This window comes from Myotis nattereri, assembly GCF_964212035.1.
Source record: "Myotis nattereri genome assembly, chromosome: 10".
NCBI classification, from domain to species: domain Eukaryota; kingdom Metazoa; phylum Chordata; class Mammalia; order Chiroptera; family Vespertilionidae; genus Myotis; species Myotis nattereri.
The window spans coordinates 27,282,609-27,305,141 of record NC_138085.1 but is presented as its reverse complement, the minus strand read 5'-3'; the positions used below and the strand labels follow the sequence as shown (position 1 = coordinate 27,305,141).

Sequence of the window (22,533 nt, the reverse complement as noted above, 5' to 3'; positions counted from 1 at the left end):
CACCTGGCAACATACGTCCTCTGGCTCCATCTCAGACCAAGGCAAATACAAAGTGTTTTTGAATAACGCACCTGTGATGAAATCTCACCTAGATTAACGTGTATTTGGATATTGTAACCTCCTCAGAGCTCAGCCAACTTCTAAGTTTTAACCTGAATGGTGTCTCCCACCCTATCCTGCCTCACACCCCGCCCCCTAGCCGGTCACTGGAGGGGGCATCTCCCCCTGGCTCTTCCATCAGAAGCAGAAGGCCTGGGACCAATGGAATTCAAGCACCTTCTTAAACTCCCCACAGCCAGGTGTTGCTGACCCATCTCCCACGTGGCCAGGCCAGATTTCCCCTGGGGGAGCAACCCCACATTCACCTGTGTGTTCTTCCTAAGTCATTCATCTTAGTGGGTGCGACCGGACAGAGAGAGAGCTAGAGGTTCCCTCCTACAAGGAACGGGGCCAGCTCATGTTCAGGGGCAGGCCAGGTGAGCAGCAGAAGCAAAAGGCTTTACTTACTCAGTTAGAAAACCAGGTTATGTTTTGAGATAGGATTTCTCAAAAGGAATTAATTCAGGCAGAATCTACTCTTTAATGGTGGTCTCTTGGTCTAGAAGAATCAGTATGGGGGTCCCGGGCCCTGCATCCCTCTCTGGTGAGAAAGCTGGCAGGCATGTCACAGAGGGGACACAGACAACAGCAGAACACTGGGTGGTGGCCGAGGACCCCCCCCCCCCCGTGCCACGCACACAGGGCACAGTTTGACCCTCAGCGTGACTGTCATAATTCAGGACTCGCAACCACCTCAGACAGACATGAGCCTCCCCTCCCCAGCTAGTTCAGACTCACAGTGCCATTCACACGGCATTTTCAAAAGCTGCCCATTCCCCTGGAAAAGAGATTTCAGAAAATTAGTGAATAATCAAAGGGAACAACCTTAAAGCAGAAAACAGAAGCGATGGCAGCAGTTTGGGTTTTGTGGTTGCCCTTCTGTGCGACTCTGTGGGCCAGCGTGCAGCACTGCCCGGGACACCTGGTGCATAGGCAGGTGAGCAGGTGGGCAGTGGGGCCAGTGTCTCGCAGTCATGCCCACAGCCGAGGCTTTGAAGAGACGTGAGCCCAGATCTCCACAGCCCGTGCTCAAGCACCCTTAGAAGTCGTACGGGGACACAAAGATGGTGACCTTGGACACGTGGTTGGCCTGGAAGGAGCGGTCTAGGTATTCTGACATGTCAACGTCCACCTCCAGTGTCTGCGGCCCCTCCAGGGGCTGGACGAGGATCAGCTCCCCTGTCTGGCGGTCTGCGCGCTGCATCACGAAGTGGCCGCGGCTGTTCCCACCGACGATGCCAAACCGCAGGCTGTTGGGTCCGGGTCGGCCGGGCACCGAGGCCATGGCCATGCGGAAGAGCGTGATTGGCGTTGTCAGGTTGGAGGGCAGGGACAGGTAGTGGAAGGAGATAGTCTTGGGCAGGTGGTGGCAGGGCCTGCTGTCCATGGGGCAGGGGTTTCGCTCACATTGACTGGATCAGAGAGGCAAGATGTAGGCAGTCAGCCTCGGGGAGACGCAGGGGGGCTGCCCTGGCCTGGCCTGGCCCCTGCCTGCCCTCTTGCCAAGGCCATTGGAGTGACCTCTTCCAGCCACTGGGCCCCTCACCACAGGTGCCTGGAGCTACAGGCAAGTGAGTGTGGCTGGCGTCAAGGTGGCCAAGGAAGAGGCACTCCCCTAACCCACTTGTGTATGCATGTGTGTGTTCCTGTGTGTATGCATGTGTGTTCCTGTGTGTATGCATGTGTGTTCCTGTGTGTGTGCATGTGTGTTCCTGTGTGTATTCCTGTGTGCGCATTTGTGTTCCTGTGTGTATGTGTGTGTTCCTGTGTGTATGCATGTGTGTGTTCCTGCGTGTGTATGCATGTGTGTTCCTGTGTGTATGCATGTCCATGTGTGCATATGTGTGCATACGTGCGTGTGTGTATGCATGTGTGTTCCTGTGTGTGTGCACGTGCATGTTCCTGTGTGCATGCATGTGCGTGTTCCTGTGTGTATGCATGTGTGTTCCTGTGTGTATGCATGTGCATGTTCCTGTGTGTGTATGCATGTGCGTGTTCCTGTGCATGTGCATGTGTGTGCATGTGTGTGGGGGGGTGTGCGTGGATGCTATTACTATAGCTGTTCCAGAAACATAAAGCCAGGTAAGATTCAATAGCAATGGTGATGCTGTATTCAGACCAGGCACCCTCTGCACGTGCTGAGACCTCCATCTAAGGTGGGGACCCAGGCAGCTAGCCGGCGGCCTCCTAAGACATGGCGCTCCCCACTGCTGGACTTCCTACATCTCCAAGGGTTATTCACTCCTAAGGAAACCCTGTCTGCCTTAACCATTCGGGGCCAGGGTCCGGAGGAAGGCTGACATTTCCCACATAAACACAGACGCAGGTGAGCTAATTCGGTGGGTCTCATCATCCTGGGAATTGATGCAGGTTGAATACTACGTCCGGCTGCTAATCGGGGATGTCCCCAGGGCTAAGATGTGTAGGTCCCTCTGCCCTTCACTCTCACCAACAGCTGCCACGCTCAGGGCCTGCCTTCCTCAGGGCTCCCATTCGCTTATAGCTCCCAAAGCTCTTCAAGGATCTAAGCTGGGGAACTGGGTTCATTCTAAAGACAATGCTAGAGCCCTTGGGATCTTTTTAGAAGAAAATCCACGAACTTTGTCATTCTCCTTAAAGGCCTGTCTCCCGTCTTCCAAAAAGAAAAAGCTCTATGAAAGTGCTAGGCCCCAGGAGCCCTTCTAGCGCCACGGAAAAGCCGGGGAGACAGGTTGGCAGAGTGTGCGGGATGTGCTGTGTGAGCACGAGAAGGTGGTCCTTCCCCACATCAGTGTGACGGACACTTCCTGCTGGACACTTCCCCCGGCGGCCTTCCCTCCCTGAAGTGCAGCCCCAGGAGGCTAAGTGCCCTCACCCTCCGCGTCCGCAGGCAGCCCTGGGAAATGACTTCTGTCGGGCAAACTGGGTTCTGACTGCACAGAGCAGTGATGCATGTTCTGCAACCACTAACGGGACACAGGAGCTCGGAGAACCCAGACTCCCCGCTCCCCGCTGATCATCTTTCCTCGGATGAACTGCACCATCTCCCAAGACCATTGGGAGAACCCAGCCCGGCCACCTGGGATACTCACAAGGGAGAAGTCTTCACGTAGCTCACGTTGCCGCTGCCCTCCGGGCACTCGGGGCTGACACACTGGAAGCCTCCACCCGTGTTGATGCATGTGGTCCCCCGGGGACACAGGTGCTGTGAGCTCACGCACTCGTCGATATCTGGAAGACGGGCACCCAGTCAGGGTGGAGATCGCCGGCGCCCCCTCCATCGCTGACAGGGCCACTGGGGTGTGGTGTCCCACACGTTTCAAGCTTTCCAAACGTTCATGCCATTTCTTAGAGTGGGGAACTCTCCTCCCGGGATCCTGTCCTCCCTCCTGGGTGTGACAGCTTACAGGGGGCTGGACAGCACAAAAAAGTGCTCCTGCCACCATGCTTCTCTCAGACCTGCCTCCTCAGCCAAGGTGCCCTGCCGTCTCCCCTCCAGGGCTGTTATCATGCCCTGTGTGATCAAATCATTGAAAGCTTCCTACTCGGCCTCACCCCATGCCCAAAGCCGATGGCCTCACTCTCCTCTGTATGAGTTCTCTGCTCCCTTCACAGGTGAGTCTCCCCGCTGAAGTGTGTGTTTCTTCCTAACCCCACACAAACACTGTAGGACGGACAGATAGATGAACAAATGAATGAGAGATGGATGGGTGGATGGATGGATGGATGAGAAAGATGAATGGATGGATGGATAGAAGAGATGGATAGATGGAGGAGACAGATGGAGATGGGTGAGAGGGATGGAGGAGGCAGATGGAGATGGGAATGATGGGTGCATGCACAGATGATGGCTCTCTGGATACCTTCTCCTACACCAACCCCAGGTTACCATTTCTCTGAGTCCTGCAGTGGAACCTCAATAGGATGTCACTGGGGAGCCACCTCCTCTAGGTTTCCACAGCCTATGGAGCCTTCTGCCCTCTCTCCTCCTCCTTCTCCCCCAGCAGCTCAGAGCCACAGTCCAGGACCAGCTGGGTTCTCTTCTGTGTCCTGTCTCCATGGGTGACAGCTGAGGAACACGGATTTGTCCCTCCTCTAATGCGAGGCAGGCCTGGGTTAGCAGACCCAGTTTTCTGCAACCCAGAGACCTGCTATAGCATCGGGGTTCCAGGGCTGAGATGTGGGGTGATCACACTACGGCATAGTGGCTGTAAGGTGCTTCCCTTTCAGACGGAGATGCAGGCCTGCACCAGCCATGGAGAAGGCAAGTTACGCCCGGAGCCTCATGTCTCCTCCAGATTGCAGGGCACGGGGACCAACTGGCTGCTCTTCCTTTGGGTCCTACCCTGGCTAAAGGCATCGTGAAGGGGAGGACATGGCCTGACCTTGCGAGCAGTTACTTGCAGAAGGTCAGAAGAGACTATTTGCCAGGATGGCTAAGCAACTTGCTTTCCTATTTATGGCGATGCCAATGCAGCCTGATGAGAGGTCCTTCTGTTGGTGGTCTTTTTGTTCTTGTTTATTGATTTCAGAGAGAGGGAGGGAGAGGGAGAGATAGAAACATTAATGAGAGAGAATCACTGATCAGCTGTCTCCTGCACGCCCCCTACTGGGGATCGAACTGCAACCCGGGCATGTGCATTGATTGAGAATCAAACTGTTTACGGGTCGATGCTCAACCACTGAGCCACACCTGCCAGGCTGTTGGTGTTTTGTTGTGTTTTTTTAAAAAATATATTTTTATTGATTTCAGAGAGGAAGGGAGAGGGAGAGAGATAGAAACATCAATGATGAGAGAAAAATCATTGATCACTGTTTCCTGCACGCCCCTCCCCCCCCCCCCCCCACTGGTGATTGAGTCTTCAACCTGTGCATGTGTCCTTGATTGGAATCACACCCAGGACCCTTCAGTCCACAGGCCGACGCTCTATCCACTGAGCCACACCGGCCCGGCTGTTGGTGGATTTTTATTTTTGATTTATTTTTTATTGATTTTTTACAGGGAGGATGGGAGAGGGATAGAGAGTTAGAATCATTGATGAGAGAGAAGCATCGATCAGCTGCCTCCTGCACACTCCCCACTGGGGATGTGCCCACAACCAAGGTACATGCTCTTGACCAGAATCGAACCCGGGACACTTCAGTCCGCAGGCCGACGCTCTATCCACTGAGCCAAACCGGTCAGGGCTGTTGGTGGATTTTTAAAGACTGAGTATATCTGAGACTTTGACCCCGGAACATCCACTGCATCCCATTCCGGAGTCCTGGCAGGTCACAGGAGCAGCAGTGACCAGGTGCGGAGAGCCCCTCTCAGCCCCGCAGCACCTGCCTCGTGCAGGTCCACTCACCCTCACAGCTCTTCCTGTCGGGCAGGGTCCGGTACCCGCTGGGGCAGGCACAGCGGTAGGAGCCAGGTGTGTTCACACAGGTGTGCATGCAGAGCCGGGGGCGCCCCTCCTGCCCGTAGAGCTCACACTCATTCACATCTGGGAACAGAAGTGCCTGGGATAACTTGGGGGGCCATGAAGTCAGCCTTTTCCCCAGCAGAGCATGGGAAAGCATGGGCTGGGGCGGGGGGGGGGGGCGGGAGGCAGGGGGCACTCCCATTCTGTGGAGCCAAGGGCCAGAGGGCATAGGGAGGAGGGCGGGAGCTGACCAGACAGATTCCAAGGCTCCTCCATCTAAGGCTGAAGACCCTGGAAAGGGAGACCCCACAGAGGCTGGCCAAGCAGGCCCCCAGGGCAGCCCAGAGAGCCAGTGCCTGCTGCACCCCAGGCTCCCGGCCTACTTTGCGGCCCCCTCTTTGGGTCTTGTTTCTGCTGCAGTAAAGGAGGGTGTTGGCACCAACTGACCGATTCTCAGGTCTGGACCACTGGCCTGAGTTGTTTTCAGAAGGAGCTTTGGTGGGCAAGATGGTCCCTAGAAGTGGCCTTGTCCATACAGCTAAGCCCAGAGGGGCAGGGAGGAGCCTCGGGCACGTGCCCAGCTCCGAACCCCTACCCCTGTGATTCCAGCCACGATGCAGGGACAAGGGGCTCAAGGCCACGCTCTGCCTGGGGGTGAGCCTGGGACTCCTGGCTACTTGCTCATGGCGGCCCTCGCCTCCCGCCAAGTCTAGGTGTTAGCTCCTTCTCAGCAGCCACCAGGTCAGCAGGAACCGAAAACCACAGGGGCTGGGATCCCTGAGGCCGCGCTCCTCCTTTGCGCTCTGGGTGGGGACTGGGTGCGCCCATAGGTGGGAGGGCGGTGGTGGTGCCCCTTCCCTCCTGCGTCCCCCCTGCTGTGCCCGTCTGGCAGGTGGGCACCACCCCGTTGTGTCCCCCTCCACTTCGAGTCCCCTCCCCGCGCACCTGCCTACCTACCCTGGCAGACGCTGTCGCCGCCCGAGCCGCTCAGCTGGAAACCCGCCTCGCAGCTGCAGTGCCGGGTCCGCTCCACCTGCGCGCAGCGGGGCGCGCGGCTGAAGGCGGGGTCGTCGGCCTGGCGCTCGGGGGCGGCTGCAGGGAGAAGACAGTCAGAGCCGCCCCTCTGTCCCGCGGACCTCGGGAAAGGCCGGGGAGCTCGAAGGAGAGCTCACTCTGCAGGCGGAGGGAGGAGGAGGGAGGGGGAGTCACCAAAACCCCCGCAGACGGCCCACCCCGCGGACGGCACACGCGCTGCACCGAGGCCAGGCAGAGGGCGAAGGTCAGGAAACCGCCTCTTCTTCAGAAAGGCGTGGCACACACCCGGCGCCCACAGCCCAGCGGGCACCGCAGTTCGCATCCACTTCTGGAGGGTTCTTTTGTGCTGTATTCTTGTTCTTTTCTACGTTTTTCTTTTTGTTTTTGAACCAAGAACAGAAACCAACTTTCTAATCAGAAAAAAGTGTTCGTTTTTGGAAGTTGTCGAAGGTTGGGGGAGGCTGTAGGAATGGGGGTGAGAGTAAGGGGATGCACAACAGGACACAGGCTGTGGGGTTCCTGCCACGTAATGGTCCCGAGAGGAGCCGGATTCAGCCAGAAGTAGCAGGGCTGCCAGGGGAGGTGCTGGGCGCAGCGTCTCAGCTCTGACACGGGAAAAGGCTGAGGGGCTGGGTGGCTGCAGGACAACGTGAACGCACTTAGTGCCACTGGACCTGCCACCAAACCCTGCACTTAACATGGCAACCTTTATGCTGTTTGCATCTCACCACGACAGGAAAAGCAGGTGCCTGGGTTTAAGAAAAAGCGCTGAGCGGGAGACCCCCCCCCACGGGGCTGACAGGCAGGCGAGTAAGCTCCGGGTGTCTGCGAGAGGCTCCATGATGCTGTGAGGCTGGGGCTGGCTTTGGTGCACCCGTCACGCCCTCCTTCCCTTCCTGGGTGGGGGGTCCCCATCATGGGATACTTTATACATGAAGTGCCCCCGGGCCTGAGGAACAGCTGCCTAGAGTCCTGATGGCAGGAGCCGTCAGCTTCCAGGGACCAGCACATTTCGGTTGCGAGGGGCCCATTTCCTTTTCTGTCCTGTTTGTAAGGAGAGGCAGTGGGGCTGCCCAGAAGGGCCCGCCTCCCACCTCCATCTGACAGAGCAGCTTCCTGGCATCCAGCTGGAGGGGCTCAGGGCTCCTGGCAGGGCAGCCTCATCCTGAGAAAACTCCCAGCAGGCTGGATGGAATCAGGACACGTAAAGCAGCAAATCTCTGGGGGCAACGCTTACAGGTGGCCTTGGACTGAGTCCAGTGCAAGGACACTGAGTCTTGACAAAGCTCCTACTCTCCGGATACTGTGCCAACCGCCTGATCCTCCCCCCACACTGAGATGCCACACAGAAATCACACAGGACGTGCCAGGCTTTGGGGGCAAAGGAGCAGGATATACTTAGGATCTGACCTATTTATGCCATTTTGGTTGCACCGCAGTGTGGGAACCCCATCCACGCCTATCGGTTCCGTATTGCATTTTCCTGCCATCTGCACGGCAGCCACTGTGTGTCTCCCAGGCCTTCTGGCTGGCGAATATGCAGGGACTCTGTGCGGACAACCTCCCCACCACTCAGATGAATAGTCGCCCAGCTCTAAAGACGCCTGGCCTCTAACAGCAGCCGCGGACTTGCAGGTGTGATGGGACAGGAAGTCACTCTGTAGGTCTGCAGGGGAAACACTGACACGTGAAGGTGGCCGCAAGGAAACAGCTCAGCCCAGCGCCCACCTGGGGACTTTTCAGGCTGTGAATCGGTCCTTCCACTTGAATTTTCTTCCATAAAAGGGTTCAAAACTCTGGTTACACAAAAGAGCTAAACTCCGTCCCTAGTACCTGCCTTGGTGCGTCTGGCGGCCCCTGACCAGGGTTCCCTGGCAGCAGATGTCCTCGCCCAGCCCCACACGGCCACGTACCAGTCTGGGCCTGGTGCTGGCAGCGGCTCCCGGTCCTTCCTGGAGGGCAGATGCACGTGTACTGGTTGACTCCTTCTAAACACGTCCCGCCATGCTGGCAAGGCTGGCTGGCGCACTCGCTGATATCTAGGAAGATAAATCATTTTCAATCACAAGTCTGAGTTCTGATTCAAAAACAAACAAACAAAACACAAGATGGATGCACCGTCTTTACGCTGCACTTTGCCTCGGGCCTCCGCCTCCCCCTCTGTCCTTGCTACCACCTGCTGCGGGAGCTCAGATGCAGCCCACCCTCCCTCTGCAGGCTACGTGCCTGCCAGCCTGGAGCGCTGCTGGTGGGTATAGCCCGTCACCTGCCCCTGCCAGCCAGCTCCCAGGTAGAACTGCCCCCAACGCTGCCCGTCAGCCAGCTCCGAGGTAGAACACCTTCAGGACAGGAACTTAGTTTGGGGGGGTTATAAGAGGAAGGGAGGGATGGCCCATGGAATGTACAGAAATGGGGAAATGCACTTCCAATCCCCCCTAGAAGCCCTCCCGTCAGTTCTCCTGACCCTTGACCTCTCCTTAATGCTGGAAAAGGAAATGGTTCCTTGTTCATCTCCGCACAGTCTGGTGGAAGAGCTCCATAGAGAGATGTATGTTTAACCGTGCAATAGGTTTTCCTCTGCTGGTAGTTTTTCTTATTTACACTTTGTTTCCACAATGAACATTTGTAAATTTCCAAATCGGGGGGGCGGGGGGGGGGAGATGATATTTTGAAACCCTCAGGCCCCATCTGCATGTTGTGAATCCTGTAAGCCCAGTTTTGGTGGTAGTGTTCGGGCACCAGGGGCAGGTCTGGGGTTCCCGGGCTGACCACCGCGTCCTGGGGACGGTCCGAAACGCCCTGAGGGCACCTGAGCATCCTTCCCTGCCGTGTCCTTTGAGAGGAAAGGAAGGTCTTCGCTCCTGATGAGAGCTGCAGCCTTGGGGGCGGGTTGGCCTCCTTGTGACTGGGGTGTTGTATAGACTGTGACATGGTTTGTCTCCATCACAGAAGGACCCAGACCATCCAGATAGTAGGAGGAGCCATTTCAACTTCTCAGCGACCTCAACCTGGCTGTCCTCCCCCCACAGGCTCTGTTTTCAGATGAGGGGTTTCCAGGAATGTGCCTGGAGCCACACTGCACACAAAGCCACGGGCTCAGAGCTCCTGTTTCTACCTGTTGTCCAGCCCATCGGTTCTCACCAGCAACGTCTGAAAGCAGCAGACCTTGAGGCCATGAGGTTGTGGGCACACAGCCAGGATTTGAACACGGGCGTCTTTCATTCTGGCCCCGGCGGGACCAGCGCCATGGCCTGTCCCCAGCCAGGCCTCCAGCAGGAGGCACCGAGCCCGGTCGCACCTGGACAATGGGGTGCAGGTGGGGTGGCGATTGTACCCAGGTGCCCCAGGTTTTCATTTCTAGACAGGACCCACACAGACTCTTATCTTGATCCACTCTTGGAGGCGTGCCATGGCGTGCCATCTAGGTCCCGACTGAAGTTCCGCTGTCATCACATCGAGTCTGTCCCAGGCAGGGGCACTTCGTTAAGTGCATGGAGACTTCACAGCTGCAAAGGGGGCACTGGAGAAGCTGTGGAGAGGCTGGGAAGGCAAAGGCACTGTGATAAGCCCTGGCCGCGTGGCTCAGTGGGTTGGGCATCGTCCCATTCACCAAAGGGTTGCGGGTTCAATTTCAGGTCAAGGCACATACCTAGGTTGCAGGTTCGATTCCCGGTCACGGTGGGTGCAGGAAGCAACCGATCGATGTTTCCCTCTCACATCAATGTTTCTCTCTTTCTCTCGAATATGAATAAAAACATATCCATGGGTGAGGATCAAAAAGCAAAAAGCACTGTGATGATTCTGTCGCCCAACTTACTGTGAAGTGAGCACTTACTGTGTCCCTGGACCTGTGTTCCACACGCATGATCTGACCTCTTGTCCCTTTATTTCTCATTCTTTCCTGTGTTCTGTCATCTAGTTTCAAACTTCCCATTTCTCCCATCACCTCGTTTCTGAGGTTTTCTAATTTTTAATGAATGCCGTCCTTTCACCGTTTTCATCTTTTTAAAATTTCTTGCTGCTTGTTCGGAAATATTAGTCACAGCTTTCATCAGTTCTGTGGGCATGTCTTTCTGGCATTTCTCCATTGGCTGTCGACTTTACTCTCTGTTTTCCTACCGTAGTTTGTATGGGCTTGTCAAGTCCTTTCCTATGACTCATCCTCAGGGAAGTAAGTTTTCCTGTGGAGCTTTGCGAGCTCCCTCACTCCAGGTCACAGGCCCGTTGTTTTCCGCGTTGAACACTTGCTCAGCTCTGCCCTGTCAATCCCCCCCACTCGTGTCTGGACCATCCCTTCCATCTGCACCGATTTTCCTTGTTGGGCTCCATTTGGGTTCTCCTCCCGCAGAGGCTCCACCATATCGGGGCCTGTCCCGGAACGCCTTGTGCGTTGCCAGTGGCCAGACTGCTCCAGAGGCAGAGACTCCCGCTGGAACACACGAGCCCATACCCGAGGGACCTGGCCCAGGAAGGCCAGTAACAGGCTACTGTGCGTTCAAGAGATTTCTTAGTCATGATGGCAACAACAGCATCGTGAAAACAGAAGACACAGAGGAACATAATGAAGATGCTCAAGGAGAGGAATCTCACGGGTGTTTTATGTCCCATTGAAATGACACCTGATGGAAAGCTGCACCTTTGGGGAACGTTGGAGAACTCAGGGAATTGCCCCGAGGAGGGACCGAACGGGGAGATGACTGCATGAGGACGGCGACGTCACCAAGGGGCAGCGTCACTGGAGGTAGAGGACCACGATGGGGACTCCCCAACAGACGTCTAGAGTGCTGTCCGGCCCAAACAAAACAAAACTCTGCCCTGAGCTGGCCAGGCCGCTGGAGTTACCTCCCGGTTTATAAGGGATACAGAGACAAAGGTGCAAACGCCCAGTTACAGTAAGTGCCAAGCCTGGTGGCTGTAGCTGCAAGGCTGTGGGACACACAGGAAAGTGGTGAAGAGAGTAAACCCTAAGAGCGCTCATCACCAGGGAAAAAACCTTTTGTTCTTTTCTTTGTCTCTATAGGAGATGATAGAAATCTCTCAGGGTCAAGGGAAATCCAGATGCAGGTCCCCTGTGTGTCTGCCTGTGACACCCCTTGCATTTCCTGGCTAGCTGCTGATTGGTCTGAGAGCTGGTACTGGTAATCCCCCTACAAACCGCGTTCTTCCCAGGAGCTGGGAACCCAAGCCTGGACCGGCGAGTGTGGCGCTGCTGCCTGTGCTTCCCAGGCCAACCCTCCCGTCGGGAGAGATGGTGCATTGCTGATGCTCCTGTATGTTTGCGAGCTACTCACGCGTTCAGATGCTGTTCTTCAAAACCTACTTGTTCATGTCCTATTTGCGTTTCCCCTGCACTTCTTGGGCTACAATCATGGACATTCTGCCCGGGCAGATGTGCTCTGAGCCTGGCCCTGAAAATGACTGGTATGCATGAAGACTGGGCCATACATTTTTGAAAAGCCAACACGTGATGCGTGCCAAGTCTGATTTCTCTCAGCATCAAAGAAGTACTGTTTTCAAGCCCAACAGAGAGAAGAGAAGGCTTTCATGCCTCCCTCTCACCCAGCGGTCTCCCCAGAGCCGGTCACACCAAGTCCCACATCAGATACAGAGGACACCTGAGGGACTTCTTCAACCCACAGGCCACCCGCAGCCTCACAAGCAAACGGCAGCCCAGAGCGAACGAGACAAGAGGAGCGTTTCTGTGCAGCGCCTCCCGCTTGTCCTTCCCCACAACCCCCAGAAGGCGTCTTGGCCCCGTTGGTAAGAGCAGAGTGAGGTGCTGAGGAACCGACGCTGGGGTCAGAGTGTCTGCGTGTGGATCAGCTCAGCCTGTCCCCCGGCGCTGTGGTCTTGGGCATTCTGTGCCTCAATTTCCCCATATTCAAAACAAGACTAAATTGTAGGGAGGATTTAGGGAGCTCGGACAGGTGGCGCTGAGTCATCAGACACTGTGCCCATTTTCCTGCGGTTGAAAATGGTGAAGGCATCAGGTGGAAAGGGTCCTGAGGAATGAGCCTTCCTCCCCAGCAGGGCCCAGCCCCGGGGACCGTTAGGAGGGACCGACCTCTGCAGTGGGGCTGCTCCCCAGTCCAGGTGCCGTTGGGAAGACACACCACACTGCTAGGCCCCACCAGATGGAACCCGGGGTCGCAGGTAAAATGGACTTCGTGATCCACTAAGTACTTGCTTCCAAACTTCCTGCCGTCTCGAGGGGCGTTCAGAGCGGGGCAGGAAACTGTAGAAGAAAAGGAAGGACCACAGAGAGTTAGACATCACCATCCACTATCAGGCTCCTCTGAGTGCCTCCTCCAGGCTGTGCACCAGGCTGGACCTCTTAAATGTCTCATCGACTCCTCCGAGCTCACGTGGCCAGAGGTGAGGACTGCCCACTCCGTGGAAGATGAGGGCTGTGGCTCAGAGACGCCGAGTGCTGTGCGTGGGCCTGGCTGCGTGGGAAGCTCAGGGTGGGATTCCCCACAGCCGTGCTGACACCTGACACTCTCGGAGCTTCAGGCAGGGCTTGGCCTACGTCCAGGCCTTGGCGTCTGCTCTTCTCTCTGCCTGGGATGTTCTTTCCACAGAACGTCCCATCTCTGGCTCCTTCTCACTCACATGGGCCTCTGCTTGAATGCAACCCCCTCCCAGAATGTTCTCTGACCACCACGCTTCACTCAAACCTCCCAGGGCACCTGTTATGCTGTGAGCTCCCTGCGCTTCCCTCCTAGATTTGTGACCACTGGAGGCCTCTTATCGCCAAGTTTGTTTCCACATCTGTTGTCACTTTTCTCCCCAGGAAGCAGCTCAAGGGGGGACTATGCTTGGCCTGAGTCCCTGCTGCATGCCCAGCCCCACCCAGCCCAGCGCCTGCCCCACAGTGAGCACCCAATACCTAATCCTTGAACACACGAGTAAATGAAAAATTACCTACTGTGTTCTTACTATGTGCCAGGCACTAGATAGGCCTTTGGGAGAATCAGCGAACAAAACCCTGCTCTCTGAAGCCCTTCCTAGCAGGGGAGAGATTATGGATAACCCAGACCCACGAGCAAGCGGCAGAGTGAGGGGAGAGCGGAGAGTGTCATGTAGGAGATAGAGCAGGGAATCCTGGGGGCTGCACGGTGAGGGGGGTAGTTGTGAATGTGGTGGTCAGAGGAGGCCTCACTGGAGCCAAGAGTTGAAGACGATGGAGGCATAACCACGCAGAATCCAGGACAGAGGGGACGTGCTGGTACCTGGCAGGCCTGAGGAATGTGAAGGGGACCACTGTCAAGAGGGAAAGGAGTGGGGTCTCTTTGGGGTGAAAAATCTTGAAAAACCTCAAAGAAAGGAAAACCTCCTGCTGGAGCAACTCATAGGTTAACCAGACCTGCATAGGTGGAATAGTATCTGGCATACAGTAGGTGCTCAGTAAATGTTAGTGGAATGAAAGAATGGATGCAAATCAATGAAAAATTGATTTGCAGCCCAGGTGGCATGGCTCAGTGGGCGAGCATCAACCCAGGAATCAGGAGGTCAGGGTTTGATTCCCGGTCAGGGCACATGCCCAGGTTGTGGGCTTGGTGATTCTTTCTCATCATTGATGTTTCTATCTATTCTCTCCCTTTCTCTCTCTCTCTCTCTCTCTCTCTCTCTCTCTCTCTCAAAACAAAACAAAACAAAACCAACCAATTAAGAACATATTAAAAATGTTTAATAAAAAAATCAATTTGCAGCAATGATCCAGTCAAAAAGCTGGACAAAATATTTATTTAAATCTTCTTAAAAGCATCAAGTAGGTATAAAAATAGTGACGAGAAATTAATCTGTGAAGAAATTTGGGAGGGTGACAGCAGCATTTATGCTGCTGTTGCCCCAGGGAGGGAGTAAATGAGAGAAAAATCCATGTGCAGTCACTTCCCCAGTGTGAGCCAGCAGCCTCTGTTCGGTGGACGAGGTGCCCTGTGGACGGTGTGCCCATGGCTGGCTCACTTCACTCCGAGCCCGTCCCAGTGAGTCTGCAGCCACAGGGGTGTCCCCTGCCGCTTCCACAATAAGCTTCATGTGCAGGAGTGAGGTCGGGGGGAGCCACCCGGGCGATGGATGTGGATGGGACGAGGCTGCCTGGACAGGCCCTGACGCCGACGCCGACAGGCTGTGATGCTCACAGGAAAGAACGGCTGGGAAAGCAGCAGGGAGATACTCAGAACAGAAGCCAAAGAGGAAGACCTAGGAGTCCTCAGGACTAGAAATTATTCTTCCTGACTCCCCCCAAATGCCCTTAAAAACAGCAAATTTCCCACTACCTGGGGCGAGCGTCTGGCTCCCATGGCCCAGGTACAGTCACCCCACCCTGAGGTGGGGGTCCTGACAGCTGCCAGACCCCATGCCCACACACAGAAGAGGCAGAATGCACGGTGGCAGTTTTTTTTAAAAAAAGAGAATGGCCCTAACTGATTTGGCTCAGTGGATAGAGCGTCGGCCTACAGACTCAAGGGTCCCAGGTTCGATTCTGGTCACGGGCATGTACCTTGGTTGTGGGCACATCCCCGGTCGGAGGTGTGCAGGAGGCAGCTGGCCGATGTTTCTCTCTCATCGATGTTTCTAACTCTCTATCCCTCTCCCTTCCTCTCTGTAAAAAAATCAATAAAATATATTAAAGAGAGAGAGAGAGAGAGAGAGAGAGAGAGAGAGAGAGAGAGAGAGAGAATGGACCACTTAAAAAATCCTTGCATGGCTCAAGGAAGAAAGACCCAGAATCTGGAGATGAGAGGGTTAGTAATTTAATGATACACCGTTCTGTGTGCACTACTGGGCATGGCTGGCAGTTTTATAAATGAGCAGCTGCACTTTCTCCTTTGAAACTCCCAGTGGCCGCAGGCAGCTCTGACCCCGCGGAGAGAGGAAGGATCTGGGACCTGCTACTGCTACCTCACTTCTCCTGGCCGCGACTTGCCATCTGAGGCAGGAAGGATAGATGCCCTTGCCTCTTCTCAGAGCCTGGCTGTGATGAGCCCCCCAAGGAGGCCCTGGCACCTGGGAAAGGGTGAGGGGGTCTGGCTGGCAGGTCTGGCTCTGCTCAGGGGAGCCGCGGAAATCAGGAGTCGACTTGGTGCTGTTGAGACTCTGGATTTGACAAAAAGGTACACAATCCAGCACCTTCCCCAGGAAACTTCATCTCACACAACGAAGAAGGTCCTTGATAATTCGCATTAAGTGCGTGAATGACATCAAATACGCCACAGGCTCACGACTCCCCCCCTCCCTCTGCCACTCCCCAGACCCCATCACCCTGCGGAGGGACCAGAGGAAATCCAGCCACCACTTCTGGGCCGTGGCAACGTGAAAGCCATTCCTGGGACAAGCAGGAGAAGACCTGGCGTCCGTCAGAGCCCACCCACCCGCTGTGCTCACCAGACCCCCACCCTCACCTCCCACTGGGCCGAGCGTGCCCTCCTGCTGGAGGACTGGAGTGCATGCCTGACACACCGCAGCCAGTGTTGGTTCCTGGATGGACCAGGAGTGCTGCCCTGGTGCCAACACCAGTGGTGGCGGCGACGCGTGTGTTCGGGAGGGCGCATGTGGGAACTCAGGGCTTTCCACTCAGTTTTGCTCTGCTCTTAACAGTGCTCTAAAAATTAGTGTTAAAACACTGCAGCCAGCTGGAATCTGCCTGGGTGGGGGTGGGGATGGGGGTGAGGGAAGGGGGGAGAAGCAGCTCTTGCTCTAAAAGTGGTGCCTTTTGAGGTCTGTGACCTTAACATGCAGACGTGAGCATTCTGCAGAATGGAAAGATCTACACGGGAGTAGGTGACATTCAGATGGTGGGGGTGGGGGTAGAGGGTAGGGGGGTGGGGGAGTGGGAGGGTGGGGGGTGGGGGGAGAGGGGAAGCCAGCAGGCGAGGCCGGGAGAGGCCTGGGAACCCACGGTGAGGCACGGTAAAGTGTCACAGGTGAAGGGCCTGAGTGCCCTGTGCCAAGTCCTGCCGACTTGGGGACCCACCTGGGGGGCTGTCGGGACCCACTCTGTTGGCAGAGCTCTGGAGCGCAGCCAGCCGGCTCCTCACGTTGCGGAGCCCCTCGGCGAAGCGGGTCTCCTGGACCTTCAGTAGCTGCTGCAACTGGCGGATGGCCGTGAGGACCTGCTGCTTGTTGAGGCAGCTCTGCGGACAGAAGGACCACCACCCACGATGGCTGGTTCACTTGCTCTCGGCTTCCAAAGCCATCCAGACCCCTGGCCCAACAGGGGGATGTGAAAGTGGCCTCGTGGGCACCCTGCCCAGAGTTCCCACTGGACCACATGACGCCCCCACCACATCTAGCGTAGCCCCGTGCACCCTTCAACAAAAGCAAAACGCCCACCTTCAGAGCAAAGGGCAAAACGGATGATTCTATATGACTGGGTGGGTAGACCCTGGTCTGTACCCAAAGTGCCTTATATTCAGTAGCCTTCACTCCAAGATGTCCCCACTCTGCACTCTAAATTAATGCTCTAAATCTGTGCCTTTGCCAAGTTTTTCTTTGTCCCTTGGGCTTTTTAAAAGCAGGTGGGCAATATGACCTACAAAACAGGCAAAACAGGAAGGCTCCATGGGCCCCACACTTTTAGCAATGTAACAGGCAAATAAGAAAACAACTATAGAGTTAGAGAAGCATTCAACAAAAGTCAAGGCCCCGTTCTGATGATGTTTTAAAAGCTTAAAAAAATAACAGAAAAAAGGCCCTAGCTGGAGAACTCCAGCCCTCCAGTCGTCCAGCTTGCTCAGTGGATAGAGCATTGGCCTGCGGACTGATGGGTCCTGGGTTCAATTCCGGTCAAAGGCACAAGCCTGGGTTCATTCTCCAGTGTGGGGCGTGCAGGAGGCAGCCAATCAATGATTCTGTCTCATCACTGATGTTTCTATCTCTCTCCCTCTCCCTTCCTCTCTGAAATCAGTGAAAATTTATTAAAAAAACAAATAGAAAAAGAAGGCTTGCATGATAAAGACTTTATCAGGCTCTGCATGATAAAGACTAACTTAAAGCCATGCCTACATCATACTTAGTGATAACAGTTTTAAGGTTCCCAATCTCAACTGTGCGTAAGAGCCAGGGCATGAGGAGGGGGGCTGGAGGAGGGGTAAGTACAGTGGGTGGTGACAGGACGTGGGGCTCACCTCAGTGTGGCCGCGTCTGACCTGACCCATTACCTGCATGAAACAAAGGCGAACATTAGACGATAAACGACTGTTTTCTGTAGGGATAGGCTTATGGATCATTTTTCATTTTACTTTTTTTATACTTACTTTTTTTCCACAATGATTATTAGTTTTATAATTTAAGTTTTTTTTCTGAAAGGGCAGCAGGGCGGCGGGAGTCACGGGGCTTCTGGCCACCACGGTGGAAACAGAGTCGCCGCGGCTCTCCCAGGGAGCCTGCCAGGCCGCTGCCCCTCGGAGGTTTGGCCAACAGATGACTCAGCGGCCTGACTCAATGGGCGCTTTTGACAAAGCTGAATCCCCAGTTGCCCTGGAACTCGTTAACCCACGGGGCATCCTTGGCTCATTCCGCCCGGACCAGGGCCTGACGGGGCCTGGCCCCTAAGGTAGCTGCTGGGAAGAGAAGTTTTGTTTGTTTCCGTCTTCCTCCCCCGCGTGTCCTTCCCACTCAGGCCTGGGCGCCCCGGCAGCGCCTCTGGCAGCCCCTGCCTGCCCGGCATTGCCCAGACATCCCACCCGGGCCTCACTTCCCACACCCACGCCCCTCCCTTCAAAAAGCTGCTTTGATTAGATGGCTTCGTGGCTCCTGTGTGACGGACATTGAGAAGTTCACAATTTACAAAGCTACCGGCCCCTTCAGAGAGTACTAGTGGCTGGAGCAAGGCTTGGGATGGCGTCTGTCACCGATGAAGATAAGAGGCTGAAAGCCAAGCAGCTTTCCCCAGATCATGGGGCTTAGGAGCTGTGGAGCCTGGCTGGCTCCCATCTGCCACCCTAAGCCGTCAGCGACCCTCTGCACTGTCTTGTGCCGCCTCATTTGTCCCCCACAGGCCCCTGGACGGTGAGTGGGCTTCTTGATGCATCTGCAATAGACATTGGTAACTCCATGGCCCAAGCAAAACAGCCCACAGGAGTGAATTTCTAACTCTTTGCAAATTTCAGGCTGCGGGGCCTGGATGGTGGGGCTGGAAGGGGAGAGGGAGCGGAGGCAACATCCCTCCCCACGTTGAGCCAAGCCAGCAGCTGCCTCCCTAGCTGGGAGAGGGCTCGCTGGGCTGGGGCTGCCCCAAGGGACACAGAAGGGCTGTTTTAAAATTGGGGAGAGGAGATCGGTGCCAAGACTGCTGTCGCGAACCTGGGGGTGGCATGGAGCCCCAGAAAGTAGAGAAAGAAGGGGAGCGAGTGTGGAGGGAAATAGGAGCAGCAGCCAAGTATGTCTGAGCCCAGTGCAAGTTTGGGCACAGCTATCCTCTGCGTCTAGGTACCCTGCCCGGGACCCTCTGCCCCCGCACTGTGGAGAATGAGCACCAGCTGCTTTCCCCCTAAATGCTCATTAGGCGTGAGAAGGCCTCATCCAGTCATAATGGGAAACGCTTCAGACCAAGCACACTAAGGCGGGAGGGAGAGGGGAGAGTTGTGGGTGGACTTGCTGAGGGAAGGTTGGGAAGGCCCGGCCCATTCATTCCTGCCTCCAGCATCGCAGGAGTGATGCTAACAGAGGAAGGTCCTAGAGACCCTAGAAATAAATCCATGCACAGATGGTCAATTATTAATGCGAAGGCATCAAGAATATACAATGGGAAAGGAAGACAGTCTCTTCAACCGATGGTGTCGGGAAGACAGGACAGACACAGACAAAAGGATGAAGTGGGACCCACCATACACAAAAATCACCTCCAACTGGAATACAGACTTGGATGTGAGACGTGAAACCATCAAACTCCTGGAAGGAAACGTAGGTGGAAAACTCCTTGACACCAGTCTTGGTAATGATTTTTTTGGATTTGACACCAAAAGCAAAATAAGCAGGAAGGACTACATCAAACGAAAAAGCTTTGACACAACAAAGGAAACAAACCATCAATCAAATGAAAAAGCAACCTACTGAATGGAAGAAAAATTAATCCACAGTTAAGGGATTAATATTCAAAATATATAAATAACTCACACAAAACAACAGCAAAGCAACCCAAACAATCTTATTAAAAAATGGGCTGAGGCCTGGCTGGTGTTGCTCAGTGGTTGAGCATCGAGCTATGAATCAGGAGGTCACAGTTCCATTCCCGGTCAGGGCACATGCCTGGGTTGAGGGCTTGATCCCTAGTAGGGAGGGTGTGCAGAAGGCAGCTGATCAACTATTCTGTGTCATCATTGATGTTTCTCTCTCTCTCTCCCTCTCTGAAATCAATAATCCTATATAATAAAAGGGTAATATGCAAACCGACCAAACCACGAACCAACGCTCAACGCAGGAACTGCCCCCTGGTGATTAGTGCACTCCTACAGGGGGAGCACCGCTCAGCCAGAAGCCGGGCTCAGGGATGGGGAGTGGTGAGCGGAGCAGTAGTGTTGGGAGCCTCTCCCGCCTCTGACTGCGGACATCCCCCAAGGGGTCCTGGACTGTGAGAGGCGCAGGCTGGGCTGAGGGACCCCTCCCCTCCCCACAGTGCACAAATTTTTGTGCACCAGGCCTCTAGTATATATATAATTGGACAGAGGATCTAAATAGACATTTTTCCAAAGAGGACATGATTAACAGGTACATGAAAAGGTGAGTGACATCATTAATCAATCATCAGGGAAATACAAATCAAAATCACAATGAAATAGCACCTCACACCTGTCAGAATGGCTGTCATCAATAAATCAACAAACACATGTTGGTGGGGATGTAGAGAAAAGGGAACCCTCTCCTACTGTTGATGGGAATACAGATTGGTGCAGCCATCGTGGAAAGCAGTATAGAGGCTCCTCAAAAAATTAAAAATATAGTCCTGGCTGGTGTTGGGCATCATCCTATCCACCAAAAGATTTCCGGTTCAATTGCTGGTCAGGCACATGCCCAGGTTTTGGGTTCAATTCCTCATAAGAGATGTGGAGGAGGCAGCCAATCAATGTTTTGTTCTCACATCAATATTTCTCCCTCTCGCTTCTACTCTCTCTAAAAAGCAATTTAATTTTTAAATTAAAAATACAACTGCCTTATGACCCAGCAATTCCACTTCAGGGTATTTGTCTAAGAAAATGAAAACTGCAATTAAAAAATGCACGCCTATGTTCACAACAGCATTCTTTTCTCTTTTTAAAAAAATTGATTTTTAGAGAGAAAGGAAGGGAGAGGGAGAGAGAGAAACATTGATGTGGGAGGGAAACATCCATCAGCTACCTCCTACATTCCTCTAGTGGGGATTGAGCCCGGAACCCGGGCATGTGTCCTGACCAGCAATTGAACTGGCAACTTTTCTGGTGCATGGGACGACGCCCAACCAACTGAGCCACACCGACCAGGGCTACAGCATTATTCTCAATAGCCAAGACATGGATATAGTCTAAGTGTCCACAGATGGATAAATGGAAAAAAGGTATGATATGACATATATATATATATATATATATATATATATATATATATATATATTCAAGGTGTGAATAATTGTAAAGGCAGTGTTTATTAAAATACATTTCATTTTCATAACTGAGCTATCAGCTGTTAAATTGTGTCTATATTTTTGGGGACACCCTGTATATACAATTCCACCATAAAAAATGAAGAAAATCCTGCCATTTGCAACAATATGGGTAGACTTTGAGGGCATTATGCTAAGTGAAATAAGTCAGACAGCGAAAGATAAATACTGTATGATCTCACTTGCATGTGGAATGTAAAAAATAAACTCCTGGATACAGAGAATAAATTGGTGGTTGCCAGAAGGTGGGGATGAGGTGGTGGTGAAAATAGCTGAAGGTGATCAAAAGATAAAAAGTTCCAGCTACAGGTCCTGGGACCTAATGTACAGCAGGTGACTGTAATCAACAGTACTAGGTTGCATGTTTGAAAGTTGCTGAGAGTAGATCACAAACGTTCTCATCACAAGAGAAACAACTTGTAATTATGTGAAGTGATAGATATGAACTGACTTATGGTGGTGATCATTTCACAATATAGACATATATCAAATCACTAAGCTGTACGCCTGAAACTAATATAGTGCTGTATGTCCATTATAGCTCAATACAACTAGAAGAAACAAAAAGGAAAGTCCCCAAGAGGGGAAAAAAAAAAGAGAGAGGAAGGTCTTTGAGGTCTTGGCAAGCCAGTGTGCGGGGTCTGGGCCGGGTACCAGGGAAACAGATTTAGTGGCTGCGGACGTGACGTCTGATGAGTTGGCTGCAGCTGCTATTACAAGGGTGGGACCACTGCCTTGATCCCAAAATGCTAAATGGAGCCCTTGGGAGCTATGCCCAGAATCTGTCACCTGTCGTTACCTCAATTCATCTGCAGAGCCAGGTGCTCAAGAGGTCTGCATTATGGGCACAAATAGGGCCCAGAGCGCACTGGAGACCTGAGTGTGTCCCCTTTATCATGTCACCTGATCGTAAAGCATACTCCCTACAAAACATCAAAACAGAACAAATCCCGTGACCAGAGGCACCCCTGCTAACCGCTGTCGGTTCTCACTGCTGGACGGGACACACATGCACACACACGAGGGTCATCATCATACACTGGGCCACAGGGCACAAGTTCCTTGTGGACACTGGGTTGTGTGTCACTGGGTTGTGGTCAGCTTTCCTGTGGACACTGGGTCGTGGCATCGTTTCACACCGAGAAGCAGAGCAGCTTGTCGGACCCGGGCCTGGATACCACTTCCGCTCCTCTGTGCTCTGGGGAGGGGCTCCTTGCGCCCTCCATCTGCCTGCCCTCTTACCTCCCACACTCTCCGCATCCCCTGCTCTGGACCACGAGGAGCCCTGGACTGAAAACAAACCATTTTCCTCTGCAAAGGTAGCCTTGAGAGGTCATCGGGGCATGCGGGGCCTCCGAGGCTCAGGGACAGGAG

General features: G+C 54.0%; 1 protein-coding gene across 1 annotated transcript in view; it reads right to left on the bottom strand.

The window, feature by feature from the left end:
* Positions 1 to 563: 563 nt before the first annotated feature.
* The window catches only part of FBLN7 (fibulin 7), a 33,277-nt gene continuing 11,307 nt past the window's right edge, over positions 564 to 22,533 (bottom strand). Inside the window, exons 2-9 of the mRNA XM_081101129.1 lie at positions 17,651 to 17,683; positions 16,498 to 16,657; positions 12,583 to 12,753; positions 8,432 to 8,557; positions 6,441 to 6,575; positions 5,427 to 5,564; positions 3,171 to 3,309; positions 564 to 1,511 (exon numbers count right to left, since the gene is read on the bottom strand). Of these exons, the coding sequence (XP_080957255.1) occupies positions 1,139 to 1,511; positions 3,171 to 3,309; positions 5,427 to 5,564; positions 6,441 to 6,575; positions 8,432 to 8,557; positions 12,583 to 12,753; positions 16,498 to 16,657; positions 17,651 to 17,683 (1,275 nt within the window). The 3' untranslated portion in view covers positions 564 to 1,138. The remainder of the gene's footprint in view (positions 1,512 to 3,170; positions 3,310 to 5,426; positions 5,565 to 6,440; positions 6,576 to 8,431; positions 8,558 to 12,582; positions 12,754 to 16,497; positions 16,658 to 17,650; positions 17,684 to 22,533) is intronic.